This window comes from Phoca vitulina, unplaced genomic scaffold, assembly GCF_004348235.1.
Source record: "Phoca vitulina isolate PV1807 unplaced genomic scaffold, GSC_HSeal_1.0 scaffold52, whole genome shotgun sequence".
NCBI lineage: Eukaryota > Metazoa > Chordata > Mammalia > Carnivora > Phocidae > Phoca > Phoca vitulina.
In genome coordinates, this window is record NW_022589755.1 from 9,125,200 (window position 1) to 9,145,268 (window position 20,069).

Below are 20,069 nucleotides of genomic sequence, written 5' to 3' on the forward strand. Positions count from 1 at the left end.
GAATGCAAAAAACGTGGGAACTGGAAGCAGGGCGGGAAGGGAGACCATGCAGATCTAGGGAGACCCTGAGGTCTGCAGCCTGAGTGACTGGGGGGATGGCAGTGCGAGCTCTAAGATGGGGACACAGGAGAGGAGCAGGATTTGGAGGAAGATGTCAGTTTCATTGTAGGACTTGTCGAGTGTAAGATGCCTCCGGGACATTCCGGTGAGAAATCTGAGAGACCACTGAGAATGGGTCTAAGAAGGTCTGTGATGGGGGCAGGGTGGCTTCAGCGGAAGTGAGGGCACTGGCTATCAGCGGGGGCTCATGGGATCAGCAAGCGCTTTTGGATTACTAGTGGATCACTGGGACACTGAGGGGCATTGTGGGGATCAATGAAATTTTGGAATCAGAGGAGGGTGTTGAAGGACGAAGTGAGGTTGTTGAAGATAGTGAAGTCATGGAGATACATATTGGAGGTTGGTGGGAAATGTGGAAATGTTTAGGGTTAACGTTAATCGGTAGTGGGTCGGATGAAATCCTTGGAATTCTATGGAGACGCTGGAGATCAGCGGGATCTGCGGGATCATCAAGGGTCGGGGAGGAGGGTCTGGAGATGCTGTCGCCAGTCAGGGATTTTAAGACGTCAGTGGGAAACACTGGAGGTCAGGAAGGTGTATGTTGGAAGTCTAAGGCGGCACTGGAATCACTGGGGTCATCTGTGACGTGATGGGAAGGCCAGGTTATGAACCAGGCCTTCTTTTGAGGGTCCCTCCGTTGCTAGGCAAACGGTTCCCAGGGCGCCGTTGCTAGGGATTTGTGCTTTTCCATGACCCCGCCCATCTCCCCCTGGGCCGCGCCCCGCAGCCAACCACACGTCGGTCGCGGGCACACAAGGCCACGCCCACCTTTCGCCCCGCCCCCAGCCCCAGAACCGTTACCCGAGCGACGGCCGGAGCTCATCCCGCCTCCCGATCCTGTTGCCAATCGAAGAGGCGTCGCCCGGGTGACCACCCCACCCCCTTCCGGCGCGGGCCCAAGGCTTCCGGCAGGGGGCCCGGTGGCGGGCGGCGGTCCGGCAGCGGCGGGGCCCGGGCTGGGCGGGGGGGCGCCCAAGATGGCGGCGGGCGGCGCGGAGGGCGGCTCGGGTCCCGGCGCCGCCATGGGGGACTGCGCGGAAATCAAGTCGCAGTTCCGCACCCGCGAGGGCTTCTACAAGCTGCTCCCTGGCGATGGCGCCGCTCGCAGGTCGGGGCCGGCTTCCGCCCAGACCCCGGCGCCGCCCCAGCCGCCGCAGCCCCCGCCCGGCCCTGCCTCCTCCTCCGGCCCCGGCGCCGCGGGCTCCGCTCCGTCCCCGCCGCCCGCAGGCCCGGGTCCAGGGCCCGCACTGCCCGCCGTGCGCCTCAGCCTCGTTCGCCTCGGGGAGCCCGACGGCGCCGGGGCCGGGGAACCGCCCGCCACGCCCGCGGGGTTGGGTGCCGGAGGAGACCGCGTCTGCTTCAACCTGGGCCGCGAGCTCTATTTCTACCCGGGCTGCTGCCGCAGCGGAAGCCAACGGGTGAGCGGCCTGCATCGTGGTGGCCTCGGTGCTGGCAGAGAGGATAGGGCCCCCTGAGGTGATCCAGAAGTGATAGAAGGGTCCCCGAATGGATGTGGGGTTCTGAGATAGGCATCCTCGATGTGACGGCCATCCCAGGGGGAGGGGTATCCAGAGGTAATGCAGAATCCTAAAAGGTGGTGGGGAGCCGGGGAGGCCCTCCGGGGTGCTGGCCATCGTAGAGGTGATGGAGAATCTTGAGGTCATGCGGGATCCCCAAGTTAGGCGTGGGGGTTCTGGAGTGGTATTTTGGAGAGATTCTGAGAGGCTTTGGGACCCTCCGTGGTTCTGGGTGATAGGGAATCTGCCTGTGATGGAGAATCCTGAAGTGATGCAGGCTTGAAAGTGATGGAGAACCCAGGGGTGTTGCAAGTCCGGAGGTGTTGCGGGGGGCTGGGGGGATCTTGAGACTTTGGAAGCCCAGAGGTGAGGATGATTGTGGAATTGATGAGGCACTTAGAGGTGATAGAGATCCTGCAGGTATATGAAGTCTTAAGGAACACTGGGGTTCTGGATCTCATGAGGGTCCTGGAGGGAATGAGAATCTCTGAGCTGATGGGGAGCTGGAGGTGATAAGAGCCCAAAGGGGACATCCTCAGGTGTGATGGCTATTTCTAGAGGGATGTAGGTCCCAGAGGGGATGAGACCCTTGGAGGTTATGATGGTTCCCAAAAGTGATGGAGATCCTGAGAGCCCAGAGGTGGTGAAGGACCAAAAATGTGGGGGACCATGAGGTTTAATGCGTCCATGAACTGTGATGGGGGTCCTGAGATTTAGGGACTCCAAAGTAAAGAGAATCCTGGGATGTTGGGTGTTAGAGTCCTAGGGATTTGGGTGACTCTGCGTTTTGGGGAGCTTGGAATATTGAGGTGCCAAGATCCAGGGGGAGTTGTTGAGTCTGTGGGCCAGGACTGGAAAGGAATTGGAGCTCAGGGACTGTAGGGACCCCAAGCCTTGATACTGTGGGCAAGGGTGTCCCTAAAGTTAGAGGTTTCAACTTTGGGGGGAGGCACTGTGGTCTCATGTGGGGTGGAGGGGGGGCACCTTCCTGTCTGTTTTTTCCTTTACTGGGTCTGTGATTTGGGTCCCCCTTCCTGTCTGTGGTTGCCCACTCACCCATCCACATACCCACTTCCCTTAGGGATTTAACCCTGCTTCCTTTAGTGGTTTCCCCCAACCTCAACACCCTCTTCCTTCCTCTCAGTGGTAGAAGCTTTTAACTCCTTTTCTCCCACTGCTCAAGTCCATTGACCTCAACAAGCCAATTGACAAGCGGATCTATAAGGGCACCCAGCCCACCTGCCATGACTTCAACCAGTTCACTGCTGCCACAGAGACCATCTCCCTGCTGGTGGGATTCTCAGCTGGCCAGGTGCAGTACCTGGATCTCATCAAGAAGGACACCAGCAAGCTATTCAATGAAGAGGTGATTATGGGCCCCCGGGGCCTAGAACGGCTCCCCCCTCCCATTCACCACCCACACAGCGTTGCCATGAGACTGCAGCTGCCTGGGGAGCAGTGGAGGCCTGAGAGGGGCAGGATACAGGAGAGAGGGGATGGGCTGACAGATATATGGCATGGGGTCACGGACAGCAGCTAGTGGGACATCAGCTAATAATGACAGCTGCACCTGCCGTGCTTGGGGCCTCTGGGCTGTTAGCCCTGTGCTGAACACTTTACTCCTTGAGTTTTCCTCCATGGGTTAGGGATTGTGGTGCCCGTAAGACAACCGAGGCTAGTCTCTAGTTGGGACTTGTTTGAAGCCAGAGCCCTTGATCTTCAAATTCTGGGCCCGTGAGCATTGGATTCAAGTCATTGCTGCACCGTTGACTCACTATATGGTTTTGGGGAGGTGACTGCCCCTCCTGAGCCTCAGTTTTACTTCTCTGCAAAATGGGATTCTCATCCCTGCCTCATGGGACCATTATTACAAAATCGTATGTGGAGATGGCTCAGTCCTGGCTAGACTTGGTGCCAAAGGAACATGCCAAGGAATGACCTTATCCATGGGCAGGGGCTGCTCTTGTCCTCTGGCTTTTTCTCTCTGTTCAGAGGAGGTGTTCCAAATATACAGAATGCATGAATGGCAGAAGGGAGTGAGGGTAACAACAGTGAATGGATTAAAAATGCACCGGCTCATCCATTCACAAAATATTTATTGAGCATTTGGTCTGTGCCAGGCGTTGTTCTAAGCACCAGGGATCTCACATATTAGTGAGCAAAACAGAGGGCCCTGCCTTTGTGGAGCCTTCATCTAGCTTGGGGAGCAGACAGTTATCAAATAAGTTAAGGATGCTGTATGGCAGAAGGTGGTGAGCGCCACAGAGAAGAATCCAGCAGGGAAGGGGGATGGGGGATGTGGAGTGCGTGGTGAGGCTTAAATTAAGTAGGCTGGGTCAGGAAAGGCCTCACTGAGGGGGTGACATTGAAATAAAGACCTGAAGGAGGCAAGAAAGTTACCAGGGGAGGAGGACATTCTGAGGAAAGGGAACAACTAGGACAAAAGCCTGGAAGCAGGACAGCAGAAGGGTTCTGTGGCCAGAACGGTTCCTGAGGGGAGGGTGGAAGATGGGTCCTGAGAAACAACTGGGAGGCACTGGCCCCTGGAGGGTCTGGAGGGTCATGGTAAAGACTTTGGCTTTCAGAGCCTTTCTCGACCAGGGTTCGTCTCAGCCAGAGAACACAGAGATGATGGGATTCTTTTTTAACTTCTCCCAAGAAATAGAAGCAACTTAGATGCCTGGGGAAGTTGATTCATTGTGTGCCCGGGGGCTTCAGGTGCCCGGGGGCTTCAGGGCTCAGTTCTCTCTGGAGCCCTGCTTGAGAAAGGCTGCCGTGGGGTTCATGGGGGAGACGAGTGCAGGTTCGGGGTATCAGCGAAGGGTTGGACGGGAGCTGTGGGGGGAAAGGAGCAGAGGCGCATGCGCAGCTGGCGGGACGGGGCGGTCCTTCGTGGGTCCGGGCGCCTCCTGCGCACGCAGGTCTGTGCGCTGGGGCTAGACCGGTGAACCACACAGATAAGGATCCCTTCCCTGGGGGAGCTGATGTTCTGTGACTCGACCTCTTGCCTGAAGCCCGACACGGTAAAGACAGAGGACAGGGTTAGACAGATGAGAGTTCTCTGAAAAGCAGGACTTGTCCCCCTTCCCAAAGACGGGGACACCAAGGCTCTGTGGAGCTCTCTGTGGCTGCCTCACAGGCCGCCCTTCTTCCTTTGCGTTCCTGTGGCCCGGGGTCCAGCCCTTACCCTCGGGGGTGGGGGGGCTCTCCGAGGAGGTCTGAGGGCCGTTTCAGGGAACCCGGGCGGGGGGGGGGGGGGGGGGCGTCGCCAGGAGCCGACCGCCTTCCCCAACCCCCGCCGTCTCTCCCGGCAGCGGCTGATCGACAAGACCAAGGTGACCTATCTGAAGTGGCTGCCTGAGTCCGAGAGCCTGTTCCTGGCCTCGCACGCCAGCGGCCACCTGTACCTGTACAACGTCAGCCACCCGTGCGCCTCGGCCCCGCCCCAGTACAGCCTGCTGAAGCAGGGCGAGGGCTTCGCCGTCTACGCGGCCAAGAGCAAGGCGCCCCGCAACCCGCTGGCCAAGTGGGCGGTGGGCGAGGGGCCCCTCAACGAGTTTGCCTTCTCGCCCGACGGCCGGCACCTGGCCTGCGTCAGCCAGGACGGCTGCCTGCGCGTCTTCCACTTCGACTCCATGCTCCTGCGGGGGCTCATGAAGAGCTACTTTGGGGGCCTGCTGTGTGTGTGCTGGAGCCCTGACGGGCGCTATGTCGTGACGGGGGGCGAAGATGACCTGGTCACCGTGTGGTCCTTCACCGAGGGCCGTGTGGTGGCCCGAGGCCATGGCCACAAGTCCTGGGTCAACGCTGTGGCCTTTGACCCCTACACCACGAGGGCCGAGGAGGCGGCAGCGGCCAGCGGTGACGGGGAGCGGAGCGGCGAGGAGGAGGAGGAGGAGGAAGAGGAGGAGGAGCCTGAGGCAGGGGGCACAGGCTCGGGCGGGGGAGCCCCCCTCTCCCCGCTGCCCAAAGCCGGCCCCATCACCTACCGCTTCGGCTCGGCCGGCCAGGACACGCAGTTCTGCCTGTGGGACCTCACCGAAGACGTGCTTTACCCCCACCCGCCCCTGGCCCGCACCCGCACCCTCCCCGGCACGCCTGGCACCACGCCACCCGCCGCCAGCAGCTCTCGCGGGGGCGAACCCGGCCCCGGCCCCCTGCCCCGCTCACTGTCCCGCTCCAACAGCCTTCCGCACCCGGCAGGCAGTGGCAAGGCGGGCGGCGCGGGCGCCACGACTGAGCCGGGCACACCGTTCAGCATCGGCCGCTTTGCCACGCTCACGCTGCAGGAGCGGCGGGACCGGGGGTCAGAGAAAGAGCACAAGCGCTACCACAGCCTTGGCAACATCAGCCGGGGCGGCGGCGGGGGCGGCGGCGGGGGCGGGGACAAGCCCAGCGGCCCCGCCCCCCGCAGCCGGCTGGACCCAGCCAAGGTGCTGGGCACCGCGCTGTGCCCGCGCATCCACGAGGTGCCCCTGCTCGAGCCCCTGGTGTGCAAGAAGATCGCCCAGGAGCGGCTCACGGTCCTCCTCTTCCTGGAGGACTGTATCATCACCGCCTGCCAGGAGGGCCTCATCTGTACCTGGGCCCGGCCGGGCAAGGCGGTGAGTGGCCCCATGCCCGCCGACCCAGGGCCCAGGAGGAGGCGGGCGTGGGCAGGAGTGTTTGTCGCAGTCATAGCCTTTGGCCCTGTGGGATGAGGGGAAGCCAGGAAAATCTTAGCATCCCAGAGCAAGACTTCTCAGATCTTAGGGTACCAGGCTTCTAGAACTCTCCATGGCAGCAGAGAGAGGGTTGGGTAGAAGAGACAGCCAGGAGTGGTGAGGGCTGTGGCCAGCTATCTGAAGGGCGGCCAGTGGGCCCAGCACAGCCGGGCCTTATCACTTGTCACTCGAAGCCAAGTCTGTGTTTGTACGGGACATACAATTTGTGAATTGTGAAACCGTTTGAAATAATGTGGGTCAAATTCTGCGGGCAACACTGAGCCTGTGGGCCTGCCTTCCGGCCTGGATCTCAGACTCTGGAGCCCCAGCTCATGGAATCCCAGCTTGGGTTCCGAGGCTGCCCCTTGTGCGACCTTGGGCAAGTCACCGCTCCTTGCTGACCTCCGTCACCTCTTAGGGAGCCTTGAAGGTGGGTGGTAGCGCTCCTCCTGGGGGAGCGCTGGGGTTTCAGGAAGACCCCAGTAGCGGGGAGCACAGGCCTGGCGCCTTCCATCTTTGGAGCTCTTGTCTCAGAGGGCTCAGCTCCACAGGGTTTGGGCTTGTGTGCCTGGGTTGCTAGTCCTGAAGCCCGTGGCTTGGTTCCCTCAAAGAGTGGTTTTAGAATTGTAGGGTCTTGAATCCTTAGAACTCTATGACACAGTCTCAGATGCAGGGTCGTTGGGATTTGGGGAGCCTGGGGAGTCCTGAAAGAGACCCCTCTATCTCCCTAGTTCACAGACGAGGAGGCCGAGGCCCAGACAGGGGAAGGAAGTTGGCCCAGGTCACCCAGCAAGTCAGTGGTAGAGGTAGGCTTGTCCCTGAGTTCTCTCCCCCTCACCCCCCCAGTCAGGGCCCCGAGTTCCCCCCTATCCTCTCCACCCCTACCCCCATCCTCTCTGCTCAGGACCACCCAAGCGCTCTAATTATTGTCCAAGAGTGCTGCCTGCGGGGCCAGGGAAGCTAGCGGAGCTGGGAGTTCCCGACCTAGAGCAGTGGCCTCTGTCTGGGGGGCTCTGGGGTGGACTGAAGGGCAAGGCCAGGGTGGCAGCCGCCTTAGGGACTCCGGGCTGGCTCCCTCCCCACGGGACTGGTGGGAGCCCCAGGCGGTCTCTAACCCTCCTGTCTCCCCTCTCGTCTTCCCCAGGGCATCTCCTCCCAACCAGGCAACTCCCCGAGCGGCACAGTGGTGTGAAGCCATGGATGTCGGGGTTCCCCCCAGTGTTCCCCGCCTCCTAGCCATAACCCTCCCGCTGACCTCATGGATCAACGTATTAACAAGACTAACCATGACGGATGGACTGCTCCAGTCCCTTGCCCTGCACAAATTTGGGGGTCAGAGGGTCCCCCAGACCGGCCCAGACACTCGGGGGGATGTAGTGGCCCATGTGGCCTCAGCCTTGTCCCCACCCACTGCCAAGTACAATGACCCCTTCCTCTGAAACATCAGTGTTCACCTCATCCCTGTCCCCAGCATGTGACTGGTCACTCCTGGGGGAGAGACTCCCCGCCCACAAGCTCTGCAGTGTGCCCCTCCTCCTGTGGGCAGGGCTGGGGCGGCCCACCCCTCCCCTGGCCCCTACCCTGCCCTTGCTGTTGTTTGTGCTTTTGAAGAGTGTTAAATTATGGAAGCCCCTCGGGGCCCTCCCTGTCCCCCAGGACCTCTTATTTATACTAAAGTTCCCTGTTTTCACAGCGTCTCTGGTCCCTTCCGGGAGGTGTGGAGGGAGGGAGCGCGTGCTTTAGCAGCAGTCCTAGAACCCAGCTACTAACACCGAACGAAGAGAGGCCCTGCCTGTCCCCGACCCGGTGCCCTCCCTGCTCTGTTCTCATAGCCGGAAGAGCTGAAGGCTGGAGGAGGGACTCATTCAGGGCACACCGCTGGTGGGTCACTCACCCGCCAGCCCTCCAGCCCTGAGCCCCCAGACCCCCCAACTCTGGAGGAAAGAGTGCCACCGGGGCCTCCTTCCCAGTTTGAAAGTGCCTGAACTGTCCAGGTCAGATACCGGCGGGGGGGTGGGGGGCTGCCCAGATGGGTCCCCCAGGGAGCTCCTGAGGTGCCCAGAATGCACCCCAAGGCTTGGCCTCCCGCTGCCTCAGGCCTCCAGGCTCACAGGGCGCAGGCGTCCAGAGCCAGCTGGAGACCATGGTTTCCTCCCGGAGCTCTGTCCACCCCTGCCGAGAACAACGAAAATCCCTCCTGGCTGGCTCTCCAGAGCTGCAGGGAGGGGTGTCTTCCCCCTCTGCCCTCCACCCCCCGAAATGTTTCTGTTTCTAATCCTAGCCTGGGCAGGAATGTGGCTGTGCGGCCAGGGTCCAAGGAGCTATTTTGGGGGCTCCTTTGCCTCCCCCAGGCTTTGGCCAGTGGGTCACCCCTGGTCCTGGCTCCTGAGGGCCTCCCTTCCCCATTCTCTCACCACCCCTTCCCCACCTCCTGCCAAAAAAAAGTCAGTGTAAAGCAGAGGGCCTGAGGGCTATATTTAAACCGTCCCAAAGTCTGAATCCGTGGCTGAGTCACCCGCGAAGCTTCCCTGGCCTCCTGCCCCCCCTTCCCAGGCCTCACCCCTTTCTCCCCCACCCCAATTCCAGGGCTTGAGAAGGGTGTTACCCGATCGTTCTGAACCTTAATTGGCCCCCTCAGGATGGGAGGGCTCATCTTTGGCATCTGCCACACCTGTAGCTACTAATGCGCTCCTCCTTTTTTGGGGGGCAGGCATCGTGGGAGAGTTGAGGTTCTCCACCCCCCCATCTCACACTGACGCGTTCTGAGGGGCCCTGGCAGGAGGGAGTTGGGGGGCCTGGCTCGTAAGGGGTTAAGGCTGGGAGGCGGGAGGGGGCCGTCCCGAGGGGTGGGGAGAAGGGGAGGAGGCCTCAGCAGCAGAGAGAAGTGGCCAGAGAGGCCCAGGGGACAGCCAGGGACAGGCAGACATGCAGCCAGAGCCCCGAGGCCTGGACAGGGGCTGCCAGGCCCCGTGACCGGAGGACCCCGAGCCCCTGGCCCGGGGAGGGGGCCATGGTGCTGCCTGCCCGACATGTCAGCCGAGGTGCGGCTGAGGCGGCTCCAGCAGCTGGTGCTGGACCCTGGCTTCCTGGGGCTGGAGCCCCTGCTCGACCTTCTCCTGGGCGTCCACCAGGAGCTGGGTGCCTCCGACCTGGCCCAGGACAAGTATGTGGCCGACTTCTTGCAGTGGGGTGAGTGCCTGCCGTCGTGGGTGCCACAGATTGGGGGGCGGTAGGGGCAGGGCAGAGGCAGGAGATGGGGCTGGGCATCGGGGCTGATAGTTGGGCTCAAGATGGACGTGGGAGAGCCTCCGACTCAGGAGCCCGGAACTTGGTCCTGGGTCCTTGGGTGGCATGTCCCTACCCCCGTGCCACCCTGGCAGGGCAGGCTGGGGTCAGCAGAGGCTAGGGCAGCCGTGACTCCGAACCGTGACCTGGGAGCCATGGTAGGCTGGACTGGGCATGGCCTTCCATGGTCCTTCTGTACCCCCTCCCCAAGGTCTAGGCCTAGGGACATGCTGGGAGCCCCGGATCCTAGGACCGCCCCCACCACCACCAAGATGGGCCCCGTGGCTCTCCACCCTGGCCTCCCAGAGCACAGAGGCAGGCGGAAGGGACAGCATGGGGCAGCTGCCAGGGGTGCGGCCAGTGGGCAGGTGTTCGGCGCCAGCGTCTCCCGCTGCCCCAACAGGTGCCCAGGCACGGGGAGGGTGCGGCCACTCAGGCCCTGGGGGAGAACCGGCTCCGCAGACAGGCGCCACCCAGCACCCCCCACCCCCTGGGTGGAGGAGGGACAATTTCGGGTTCTTCTGGGTGTGCCCACTTTCTAGGGTCTGGCCACCCCCCTCCACCAGCCCTGGTCTGTCTAGTTTGCATGGGGCAGCTCCCCAAGTCCCTGGTTCTCATGACTTCTGACCTTCCGGCTCTCCCACAGTCCCTTCTGGCCAGGTCTTTCCCTGGAGACAGGTCTGAAGGGAAGATGCTTCCACCTCTGGCCTTGTCTGCCTCCGCCCCTCCTCCACCCCAGGACTCAGGCTCACTTGGTTTTCCGTCTCTCTGACACCCTGCCACTCTGTCCTTGCACTGGTTTGTCCCTCAGTGGCTTGCACTCGGTCCTGGGGCCCTGTATGTCTCTGTCTCTCTGCCTCTCCGCTCTCCCTCGTTTCTTGTGTTCATCTCTTTTTGACCCAGGCCTCGTTCCTGTCCCTCCCATTTCACAGATAGGAAGGTGGAAACCAAAGGCCGGGCCACTCAGCCCCTGGAAGAACTTTCTCCCCGCCTCCCCCAGCCCTTAGTAACTCTCTCAGCCCTGATTTTGCAGAGCGTGAAGTTGAGCTAGCAGGGTAAACTGAGCCAGGAGCTGGGGGCAGGGGTCTGGGCTCTCCCGTAAGGAGCATTCCTTTTGTGGCCTGAGCAGCATCCTGCGGCCCCTCCCCTGCTAGGCTGCCCGGGGCGGGGGAGGGGGCCTGGGTTCCTGCTGCCTTAAAAGGGCTCAACATCTTGGCTCTCTCCTCCCTCCCCCGTCCTGGGCCCTGGCTGGTTCTTCCCTGCCGGCCCACTCTCCCGAACCTCGAAACTCATGGGGGCCTGTCTCTCCCTGCCATAGCCCAGTCTATCTCCCCTTACTTTCACTTGAATCCGTCCCTCTCTCTGTCCTGCCTCCCAAGTCCCCAGCGTCCTCCCTCTCCCTGTGCCCTTGCATCCCCTCCACCTGGGCCTTCCCCTCCCTACCTGCTGTAGGACCTCGGGCCAACCTCTTCACCCATCTGAGCCAAGTAAAGGCCTCCCGTAAATGAGGGGCCTCCAGTAAATGATGGGCCTCCCGTAAATGAGGGGTGACGAAAGAAGCCCTCTTCCCGGAGTTGAGGACAGAGCGAATACACTAGAGCTTGGAATTTGGGTCCATGCTGGCTTTGTCTTCCTCTCCTGTTCCCTCTCAGGGCCCCATCCCCAAATCCAGTGTTTCCCAAAGTGTAGTCCAAAGCCACCAGCCTCTAAACCTGGAGGTGCTGGACTAAACTGAATGTTCCAGGACAGGACCTGAGACAGACTGAGAACCCGGGTGTGGGCCTGGCAGGCACTCCCACTCCCAGCCAGAGTAGGGGTGGGGACTGAAGCTCAGGGGACCCTAAGGACTGGGAACTTACATCTTCTGTTCTTCAGAGCCTCCCTTTCCCAGAGCCCGCCCTCTCCACCTGCACCCACTAGAGCCCCTCTGGCGCAATGAATGCCCTTCCCAAAAGGGGTTCCTCAGGCATCCCACCTTTTTTTCTGTAGGAGGGCAGTTTGGGGTCCCCAAAACTTCACAGTGTTTTTGCGGGGAAGCCTTTGGGAGGCTGACAGTCCTAGGAGACAGAGAGAGGAGAGAACAAGGGACAGAGGAGACCGAGGAGGGACAGAGAGGGGGAGACTGAGGGGCAGAGGGTGGGACTTCCTCCCGTCTCCAGTGTCAATCCCAGTTACCCTCGGTTCTCACCTACCCCGCCCCCCAGTGGAGCCCATCGCGGCGAGGCTTAAGGAGGCCCGACTGCAGAGGGATGACTTCGAGATTCTGAAGGTGATCGGACGCGGGGCGTTCAGTGAGGTGAGCCTTGAGCGGCGGCTGCAGCTCCGCGGAGCAGGAGACGCGACTTTTCGTGCAGTGGGCGGGACCCAGGGGTTTGGGGCGGGACCTTAGAAATTGATGAATGACTTGAGCTGAGAAAGCCTACACCAGCGGGGCGGGGCGGGGCCTGAGGTCGCTGGGCGTGGCGTTAATCGTGGGGCGGAGCCACGAGTAGGTTGTGTTATGGGTGGAGTCCAGCCTCGGCGAGCCCGCGTGTTTCCCCCGCCACCTCCGCCCCCAGTCACCCTGTTTCGGCCTTCAGGTGGCGGTGGTGAAGATGAAGCAGACGGGCCAGGTGTATGCCATGAAGATCATGAATAAATGGGACATGCTGAAGAGAGGCGAGGTGAGGGCGGGGGCCGGATGTGCAGGGCGCTAGGATTACCCACCCCCGCTCCGGCTCCGGGCCGCTTCAGTGCCTCCGGGTGCCCCGCAGGTGTCGTGCTTCCGCGAAGAGAGGGATGTGTTGGTGAACGGGGACCGGCGCTGGATCACGGAGCTGCACTTCGCCTTCCAGGATGAGAACTACTTGGTGAGCCCCAGACCCGGGAGGACTATGGAGACGGATCCCGATCCCGAGGCTGTCAGTGAACGAGGCGGGGTCAGGGAGAAATTCTAGGCTGTCTCGAAATGGCAGCGGTGTCTCTGGGTGTGGGAGGATTTGGTCTTCCTTTCCCGGGATGGGAGATGTCCCTTATCGCTCTTTTCCCGGGCTGATTCCAGAGGACCCTGTAAAGATGCCACCGTCGGGGTGCGGGGGGCGGATCTCTTACCTGGACTGGGATAGCTCTGTACAATCTATGTGGGGGCCCCTGGGCAGGGTATTTAGGCTCTGTACTTTGGGCACTGGGAGCTCTCTGGGCTCTCTTTCCCCCTCTCTCTTTCTGTCCAGTGACATCCTGGGAGAATTAGGTTTTGGCGGGGGGAGTGTCTCTGATTTGGCCTGGGAGATCTCTTGGGCTCTCTTGGGGCTGGGGCTACGGGGTCTCTACCCAGGGATGGGGCATCTGCGGGAGTCTTTGTCCCGGGCTATCGTCAGCGCCGAGGGGTGCGACTGATCCCCCCCCCATGACACGTCCCCTGCCAGTACCTGGTCATGGAGTACTACGTGGGCGGGGACCTGCTAACGCTGCTGAGCAAGTTTGGGGAGCGGATCCCGGCCGAAATGGCGCGCTTCTATCTGGCCGAGATTGTCATGGCCATAGACTCAGTGCACCGGCTGGGCTATGTACACAGGTGGGCGCAGCAGGGGCTGAGGGGCGGGGGCTGAGGGCGGGGCCCAGAGAGGGAAAGCAAAAGTTGCACCCGGGCAGGGGGCAGGGTACCGCCAAGGTTGGAGCCCAGAGGGGGCGGGGCCTGGAGAGGGACCTCATTGGTTGGGACCACTGGGGACAGGGACAGAGGAGTGGGGTTCAGAATTGCAGAATCCCCTAAGGGGCGGACCGCAATCGGAGAGCATGGTCCCTAAGAGGGTGGGGACCCGAGGCCGTGCTGTCTGGAGGGGTGGAGCCTGGTGAGATGGATGGAGGGAGGCTCACTTATCCCCCCACCCTCTCCTTCCGTTTGCGCAGGGACATCAAACCCGACAACATCCTACTGGACCGCTGCGGCCACATCCGTTTGGCCGACTTTGGCTCCTGCCTCAAGTTGCGGGCAGACGGAACGGTGAGCGGTGCGGGGCGCGCTGCTTCGAGCAGCTCGGACCACCAAAGAGGAGTGGGGTCAGGTGGGGGGACCGGAAGTGCAGAGTGTGGGGGCGGGGCTGAGGCACACAGGTAAAGTTAGGGTGGGGGCACAACCAGATTTGGAGTGGGAAAGAGAAGGAGGGCACCCACGCCTAAGTGTGTGAGCGGCTCCGGGTTAGAGCAGGCAAGGGGAGGGACTAAGCACTCGGGGCGTGGTTGGGAGGGGCGGGGCCAGAGCTCGGAGGGGCGGGGCTGAGCCCAGCTCTGCACCTTTTGGCTCAGGTGCGGTCGCTGGTGGCTGTGGGCACCCCGGACTACTTGTCCCCCGAGATCCTGCAGGCCGTGGGTGGCGGGCCCGGGATGGGCAGCTATGGGCCCGAGTGTGACTGGTGGGCGCTGGGAGTGTTCGCCTATGAAATGTTCTACGGGCAGACGCCCTTCTACGCCGACTCCACGGCTGAGACCTACGGCAAGATCGTGCACTACAAGGTGAGCACGGCCAGAGGAACCCCTGATCTCCCTCCACGCAAACTGACAGGCTAATGTCCCCTGCTTTCCCTCTCCCTCTGGCAGGAGCACCTGTCTCTACCCCTGACCGATGCAGGGGTCCCTGAGGAGGCTCGAGACCTCATCCAGCAGCTGCTGTGTCCCCCTGAGATGCGGCTGGGCCGGGACGGAGCAGGTGATTTCCAGAATCATCCTTTTTTCTTTGGCCTTGACTGGGACGGTCTTCGAGACAGCGTGCCCCCTTTTACGCCGGATTTTGAGGGTGCCACTGACACGTGCAACTTCGATGTGGTGGAAGACGGGCTCACTGCCATGGTGAGCGGGGGCGGGGTAGGTACCTGCGACCCCTGCTGGGCAGAGGGTATTCCTCCTCCCCCCCCCCCCCCCCCCCCGGCCAATCCCTTACCCAGAAAGTTGGGCTTAGAATAGTACCCATCTCTTGGGGTCTTGAAATCATCCCTCCCCCAGAGCACCTGCTCTGTGCCCGCCCAGTGCTGTGAACCCAGCGGTGACCTGGATTCCCAGTCCAGTGGGGAACATAGACTGGTCCCCAGACAACGATGCCGCAGAGTCGGGGGGGGGGGTGAACAGGGGAGGGCCAGGGGGTGGGGCTCCTGACCCAGCATGGAAAGTCCTGGAGGGCTTCCTGGAGGAGGCACTATTTGAGCTGAGACCTGGAGGGATGAGAAGTGAGAGGCAGGAAACCACCACGGTGCAGAGGAATCTCTCTTAGGCCATCTCTCTCTCAACAAACTATCCTGAGTGAGCGCATGTTCAGCCTGGGTGCCCTTGTGCCGGGTGCTGCTGGGGACACAGAGGGACCAAGCCAGCTCCAGCCCCTGCCCTCATCCACTTACAGCCCGGAGAAGTATATAATTACAGGGTGGAGAGTACCCCGAGGGGAGCCGCAGGACACAATGAAAGAAAACGAGGGAGGGGCCACTTAAGATAGTGGGAGTGGGTATTTAAAGCCAGACTGGGAAGGGGCGAAGGACCAGCTCTGACAAGCACAGGTCACTCCACATCTGTTTCTCTTGTATAGGAGACGCTGACGGACATGCGGGAAGGCATGCCACTGGGGGTCCACCTGCCGTTTGTGGGCTACTCCTACTCCTGCATGGCCCTCAGGTAGGCAGTGCCCCTGGGCAGCCTGTGAGGAGCAGGCCAGTGGTGCCAGCCTCCACAGGTCCCGGGACGCTGTCCAGGGGCACCCAGTAGAATTGCAGGATCAATCTTGGAACTTTCCTGCCTTGGGACCACGGACTATTAGGAGTCCAGAGATGTAGGACCTTAAAATCGCAGACCATAAGTACTGTGAAGTTTTAGATTCAGTTGTAAAACCTCAGAGCCAAAGACTCGGCCTTCCAGAATCTTCCAACCTTCCACTTTCAGATTTCTAGTACAGTCATAGGACCTCAGAATCTTAGAAAATAAGTTTAGAATTTCTAAATTGATCTTAAAAGAATACAAACTCATTGAATCACTCATAACCATAAAACCTTTTTTTTTTTTTTTTAAGATTTATTTATTTATTTATTTATTTGACAGAGAGAGACACAGCAAGAGGGGGAACACAAGCAGGGGAAGGGGAAGAGGGAGAAGCAGGCTTCCCGCTGAGCAGGGAGCCCAACGCGGGGCTCGATCCCAGGACTCTGGGATCATGACCTGAGCTGAATGCAGATGCTTAACGACTAAGCCACCCAGGCGCCCCAAAGCCTTTTTTTTTTTTTTTTAAGATTTTATTTATTTATTTGTCAGAGAGAGTAGAGAGTGAGCACAAGCAGGGGGAGCTGCAGGCAGAGGGAGAAGCAAGCTCCCCACTGAGCAGGGAGCCAGATGCAGGACTCGAACCCAGGACCCTGGGATCATGACCAGAGCCAAAGGCAGATGCTTAACCAACTGAGCCACCCAGGCGCCCCACAAATGCCATTTCTTACCATGAATGAACAACAGCATGAGCCATTGTGCAGTATTCTCCTCACTGGGCGGGTCGGGACTCAGTCCATCTCTGTTATAACCCAAGCTGGATGAATAGCCGCGGCTTGGTCTCCATGCTCACCAGGCTCAGCAGGCCCTTGAGACCTGTTTCCACGAGAGGGAGCATTGGGTTGGAGGCAACATCCACTTTTATTGCAATTTCATATTCCCAGGGAGAGTGTGACCTCTTCCCAGCAGCTGGGGATGGTGGGGGCAGGGGGCTGATGACCAGAAAAAGACCGTATCTTTGGAGGTGGCTTAGAGTTGGGTGGGGTCCCCCCTCACTGTCCTGACGTCTAAAGGAGAGGGGTCTGCAAAGGCCACATGGAGAGGGAGGAGATGAGCAGACCCCAGAGCATGGGTATCTGGAGCCCAGGATCTGCCAGAAGGTGCAGAGAGGCCAGCTCCCAGGGCCATGAGGCCATGCGAAGGGCAGGCCTTTACTAACAAGAAGGGGACCTGTCACACCAACCTGGCAATCAGTTCCCTTCTCTCTGTCCCTCCCCCTCCTCACACTAGGGGTTCTTCAGGGTCTGGCTCTCCAATGGCCACAGGAGAGGGAGTCCTGGCTCTAAATCCAGGGGCGGGGCAACCTCTCGAGGGGGCCCAGCTCTCCCTCCCCTTGCCCTGTTCCTCTCCCCAGGGACGAGGAGGTCCCAGGCCCCACGGCCATGGAACTGGAGGCCGAGCCGTTGCCTGAGCCACCTGTGCAAGCACCCAGCCCAGAGGCCACAGTGCCCCCACTGGAGGAAACAGTGAGTCTTTGGAGGAGAAGGTCAGTCAGGGACGAATGGGCAAGAAAGGCAAGGGCTTCTGGGGTCTTGCATGCTGTGGAGTGCTAAGCCCTCTGGGAGCTCACTTGACAGAAAGGGACAGAAAACACAGTAGAGACAAAGTTACTTCAGTCAGAAACAATCCCTATGAAGAAATTAAAACCGGCCATTGTGTGTGGGAGGAGGGGGACTCTGGTAAGGGACAACACTGAAGAGAAGGAGGAGGAGGACCATCCATGGGAAGAAAAGTACCCACTCACTGGTCAGCTGACAGAACTTCAAGGCAAAGGTTTATTCTCGAACAGGAAAGGAGGGTGGTAAGGCTGACTTGTTCCAGGAGGAGGCTGGAGGAGGATGAGGGGAGCGGAGACTGAGGCCATCAGGAAACAAACCAAACAGGGCCTTTTGGTGAGGCAGGCCTTCCCCTGAGGGCGCTGAGGGGCTGGAGAGAAAGAGAGGGTCGTGGTCAAGTTGGGTTAGAGTGTTAGGACCAGCCCTTTGGTTCCTGTGTGTGGAAGGTGGGTGGGAAAGGCCCAGACCAGGGGCTGGGGTTAGTTAGGGAAGGAGGAGACTTGGGTCACTGCAGGAGCTGTGAGGATTCCCAGAGATCTAGAGGACAGGGCGGGGTGGGGGTCGGGGTCCCAGCCTTGAACCTGTGCCCAGGTCTTGGGTGCCGCAGGAGCCAAAGGCCGCCCTAAGCGCGTCCCGCCCGCAGGCTGAAGCGGCGGTTCCGGAGGCCATTCCAGCCTCGGCGGAGGCCCGGGAGGCCCAGGTGACGCTGCGGGAGCTCCAGGAGGCCCTGGAGGAGGAGGTGCTTACACGGCAGAGCCTGAGCCGGGAGCTGGAGGCCATCCGCACAGCTAACCAGAGCTTTGCCAGGTCGGGGTCGGGACGCCGGGGCCTCTCTACCGCCAGCAGCCTGTCTCGCTCGGGTCCGGGCGGGCTCACGGTCTTTTCCTCCCCGCAGTCAGCTCCGTGAGGCCGAGGCCCGGAACCGAGACCTGGAGGCGCACGTCCAGCAGCTGCAGGAGCGGATGGAGCTGCTGCAGGCCGGGGGAGACGCAGGCGAGTCCCTCAGGCGTCCCCTTTCCCGAGGGCGACGGTGGGGGGGGGGGAGGCCAGGGAGGTGGGCCCCCGGCGTGTGTGGACACCTGGGGGAGGGCGAGGGGCCCAGGCTGGGGCACGCCGCGCCACCGCCCTCCTCCGTCCCTCCACGCGCCCTATGCGTCTCTCTTCTCCTTCCAGCTGTCACGGGGGTCCCCAGTCCCGGGGCCACGGATCCACCTTCCCATGTAAGACCCCTCTTTTTCCCCTGTATCAAGCCTGCTGGCCCCTCTGCAGACCCCGCCCCTGTCTCCTCGTCCAGATTTAGGGATCACCCTATCTCTTGGGGGTTCCAGACGGCAGACACCCTCCATTCAGCCCCCCCCCCCACCAGATATCCCTCGGTCCAGGCCTCTAACCAGATCCCGTCTAGGATCTCCCTCGATTCCTTCCCCGACTCCCTCCGCTGTCTCTTGCCCCCTGCCGAGGGCGGCCGGGCCGGGCTGGGCTCCGATCGGGTCACCTGTCCCTTCTCTCTCCAGCTAGATGGCCCCCCGGCCGTGGCTCTGGGCCAATGCCCGCTGGTGGGGCCAGGCCCCATGCACCGCCGCCACCTGCTGCTCCCTGCCAGGGTACGTCCGGCTTCTCACGCCCGCCCGCCGCCGCGCCCCCTCCTCGCTCCACGTACCCCAAGCTGCCTCTGCTTAGCTGCGCCTTTGTCGGGCCCGGCCCGCCGCGGGGAGGGAGGATGCCCGGGCAGCCAATCAGCACAGGCCGCTAGGAAGCAGCCAGTGGCGAGTTCCGACAAGACTTGAGGCTTGCCAGCGGACCAACCGCAGCTGCCCGCGGGGGCGGGGCGCAGTGCAGAAAGGATTGTGGACCCACCTATGGGCGTAGGCGTGGCGAGTCTCAGGAGCCAATCGGCGGGCCGTGCCGCGGGGACCTGATCCCGCCCTCTTGTCCGCAGGTCCCTAAGCCTGACCTATCGGAGGCGCGTTCCCTGCTCCTGTTCGCCGTTGCTCTGGCTGCTGCCGCCGCATTGGGCTGCACTGGGTTGGTGGCCTGCGCCGACCATCTCGCCCCGGTCTGGCGCCACCCAGGAGCCGCCTTCGCCCCCTGAACCCTAGAACCCCAAGCCGGAGGGTTGGGTGACCTGGGCACCGCCCAGAAGCCGCTCCCACCGCCTCCGCGTTCACACCGCTCCAAGCGTGGGTGTCCGCCCCAGCTCCAGCCCTGTGATCCGGGCCCGCCCCCTGGCGGCCGGAGAGGGAGGAGCCGGGCCCGCGGTCGGAGCACGGGGCTCCTGGAAGGCTTGTAACCGGGAATGCTGCAGCTGCTGCCGGGGGTGGGGGGGGGGGGGGGGGGATGGCAGCCCACTTCCTTCCTGCGGCCTGGCTGAGGCCCCGACATGTATGGGCAAACTGCGATCTAGAGAAGGCAGCAGGGCCAGGGCTCGGCCATCAATTTTCCACCCTCCCCGCCCCCCCCCCCTCCCCCCCTCCGCCCCCATCGGCTCGCAGACCACAAATCCTTGTGCATGAGGCCCTGCTATCCCGGGAACGTTCTCCTCCCGCGGCGAACGTCTAGTGCGAGCTCCGCCCGCTCTCTCGGGAACCTTGTGCTTTTGCCAGCCCCGCTTTTTCGGGGACTCCCGCGCCCTCCTCACGTAAGCGGCTCTCGGAGCCACCGCAGGCTCCGCCCGCCTCGGCAGTTTGGGTATTTATTGACCTGTCCTCCGACCCGCTGACAGGCTCCAGGACCCCAGCGCCCTAATCCACGTTTTGGATGCACTGAGACCCCAACATTCCTCAGTATTTATTGTCTCTCCCCACCTAGGACCCCACCCCCGATCCTCGCGAATAAAAGGCCCTCCCGTCTGCCCAAAGCTCTGAAGTCCCGGCTGTCCGCTCTCTTTGCGTTGCGGGAAGGAGCCTGCTCAGGGGGCCAATCGGAAGGCGAGTGGAGGCAGCCAATGGCCTGGCGGGAGACTAGCGGGCCGCAGAGCTGACGAATCAGGGACGGGGGTGGGGATGGGGACGCTGAGGGGCGTGGCCTCGGCATCCGGCCAATAGGAGATGGCTAGCGAGCCACCAGGAGGCACCGCCCCCTGTCCAGCTGTGGCCCAGCTGTGCCACCCGCTC

The 20,069-nt window shown here is 61.7% G+C and overlaps 2 protein-coding genes and 1 long non-coding RNA gene across 7 annotated transcripts; 2 read left to right on the plus strand and 1 right to left on the minus strand.

Moving 5' to 3' along the window:
- Positions 1 to 1,064: 1,064 nt before the first annotated feature.
- Positions 1,065 to 8,380, plus strand: DMWD (DM1 locus, WD repeat containing). Its single transcript, XM_032388056.1, has 5 exons — positions 1,065 to 1,538; positions 2,821 to 3,003; positions 4,952 to 6,241; positions 7,072 to 7,146; positions 7,485 to 8,380. The coding sequence occupies exons 1-5, from the start codon at positions 1,098 to 1,100 to the stop codon at positions 7,530 to 7,532; spliced, it is 2,037 nt and encodes a 678-aa protein (XP_032243947.1). The 5' UTR covers positions 1,065 to 1,097; the 3' UTR covers positions 7,533 to 8,380.
- A 744-nt stretch (positions 8,381 to 9,124) lies between these two features.
- Positions 9,125 to 19,881, plus strand: DMPK (DM1 protein kinase). Of its 4 annotated transcripts, none has more exons than XM_032388059.1 (15): positions 9,125 to 9,529; positions 11,830 to 11,921; positions 12,205 to 12,288; positions 12,379 to 12,474; positions 13,030 to 13,178; positions 13,514 to 13,607; positions 13,910 to 14,116; positions 14,201 to 14,464; positions 15,177 to 15,262; positions 16,755 to 16,866; positions 17,600 to 17,763; positions 17,852 to 17,949; positions 18,130 to 18,176; positions 18,471 to 18,560; positions 18,896 to 19,881. In XM_032388059.1, exons 1-15 carry the CDS (start codon positions 9,370 to 9,372, stop codon positions 19,046 to 19,048), a joined length of 1,896 nt encoding a protein of 631 aa, XP_032243950.1. In that variant the 5' UTR covers positions 9,125 to 9,369; the 3' UTR covers positions 19,049 to 19,881. The 4 variants fall into 4 exon arrangements, with proteins under 4 accessions (XP_032243950.1, XP_032243949.1, XP_032243952.1 ...); XM_032388058.1 differs by having other exon boundaries at positions 18,475 to 18,560; XM_032388061.1 differs by having other exon boundaries at positions 14,201 to 14,449.
- LOC116621996 lies at positions 15,988 to 18,643 on the minus strand. Of its 2 annotated transcripts, none has more exons than XR_004297494.1 (3): positions 17,704 to 17,941; positions 17,145 to 17,326; positions 15,988 to 16,216 (listed from the first exon to the last, which is right to left on the minus strand). It is a non-coding gene; the product is annotated as an uncharacterized LOC116621996 (long non-coding RNA). The 2 variants fall into 2 exon arrangements; XR_004297495.1 differs by lacking the exon at positions 15,988 to 16,216 and adding an exon at positions 18,617 to 18,643 and having other exon boundaries at positions 16,875 to 17,326; positions 17,704 to 17,927.
- Positions 19,882 to 20,069: the final 188 nt, after the last annotated feature.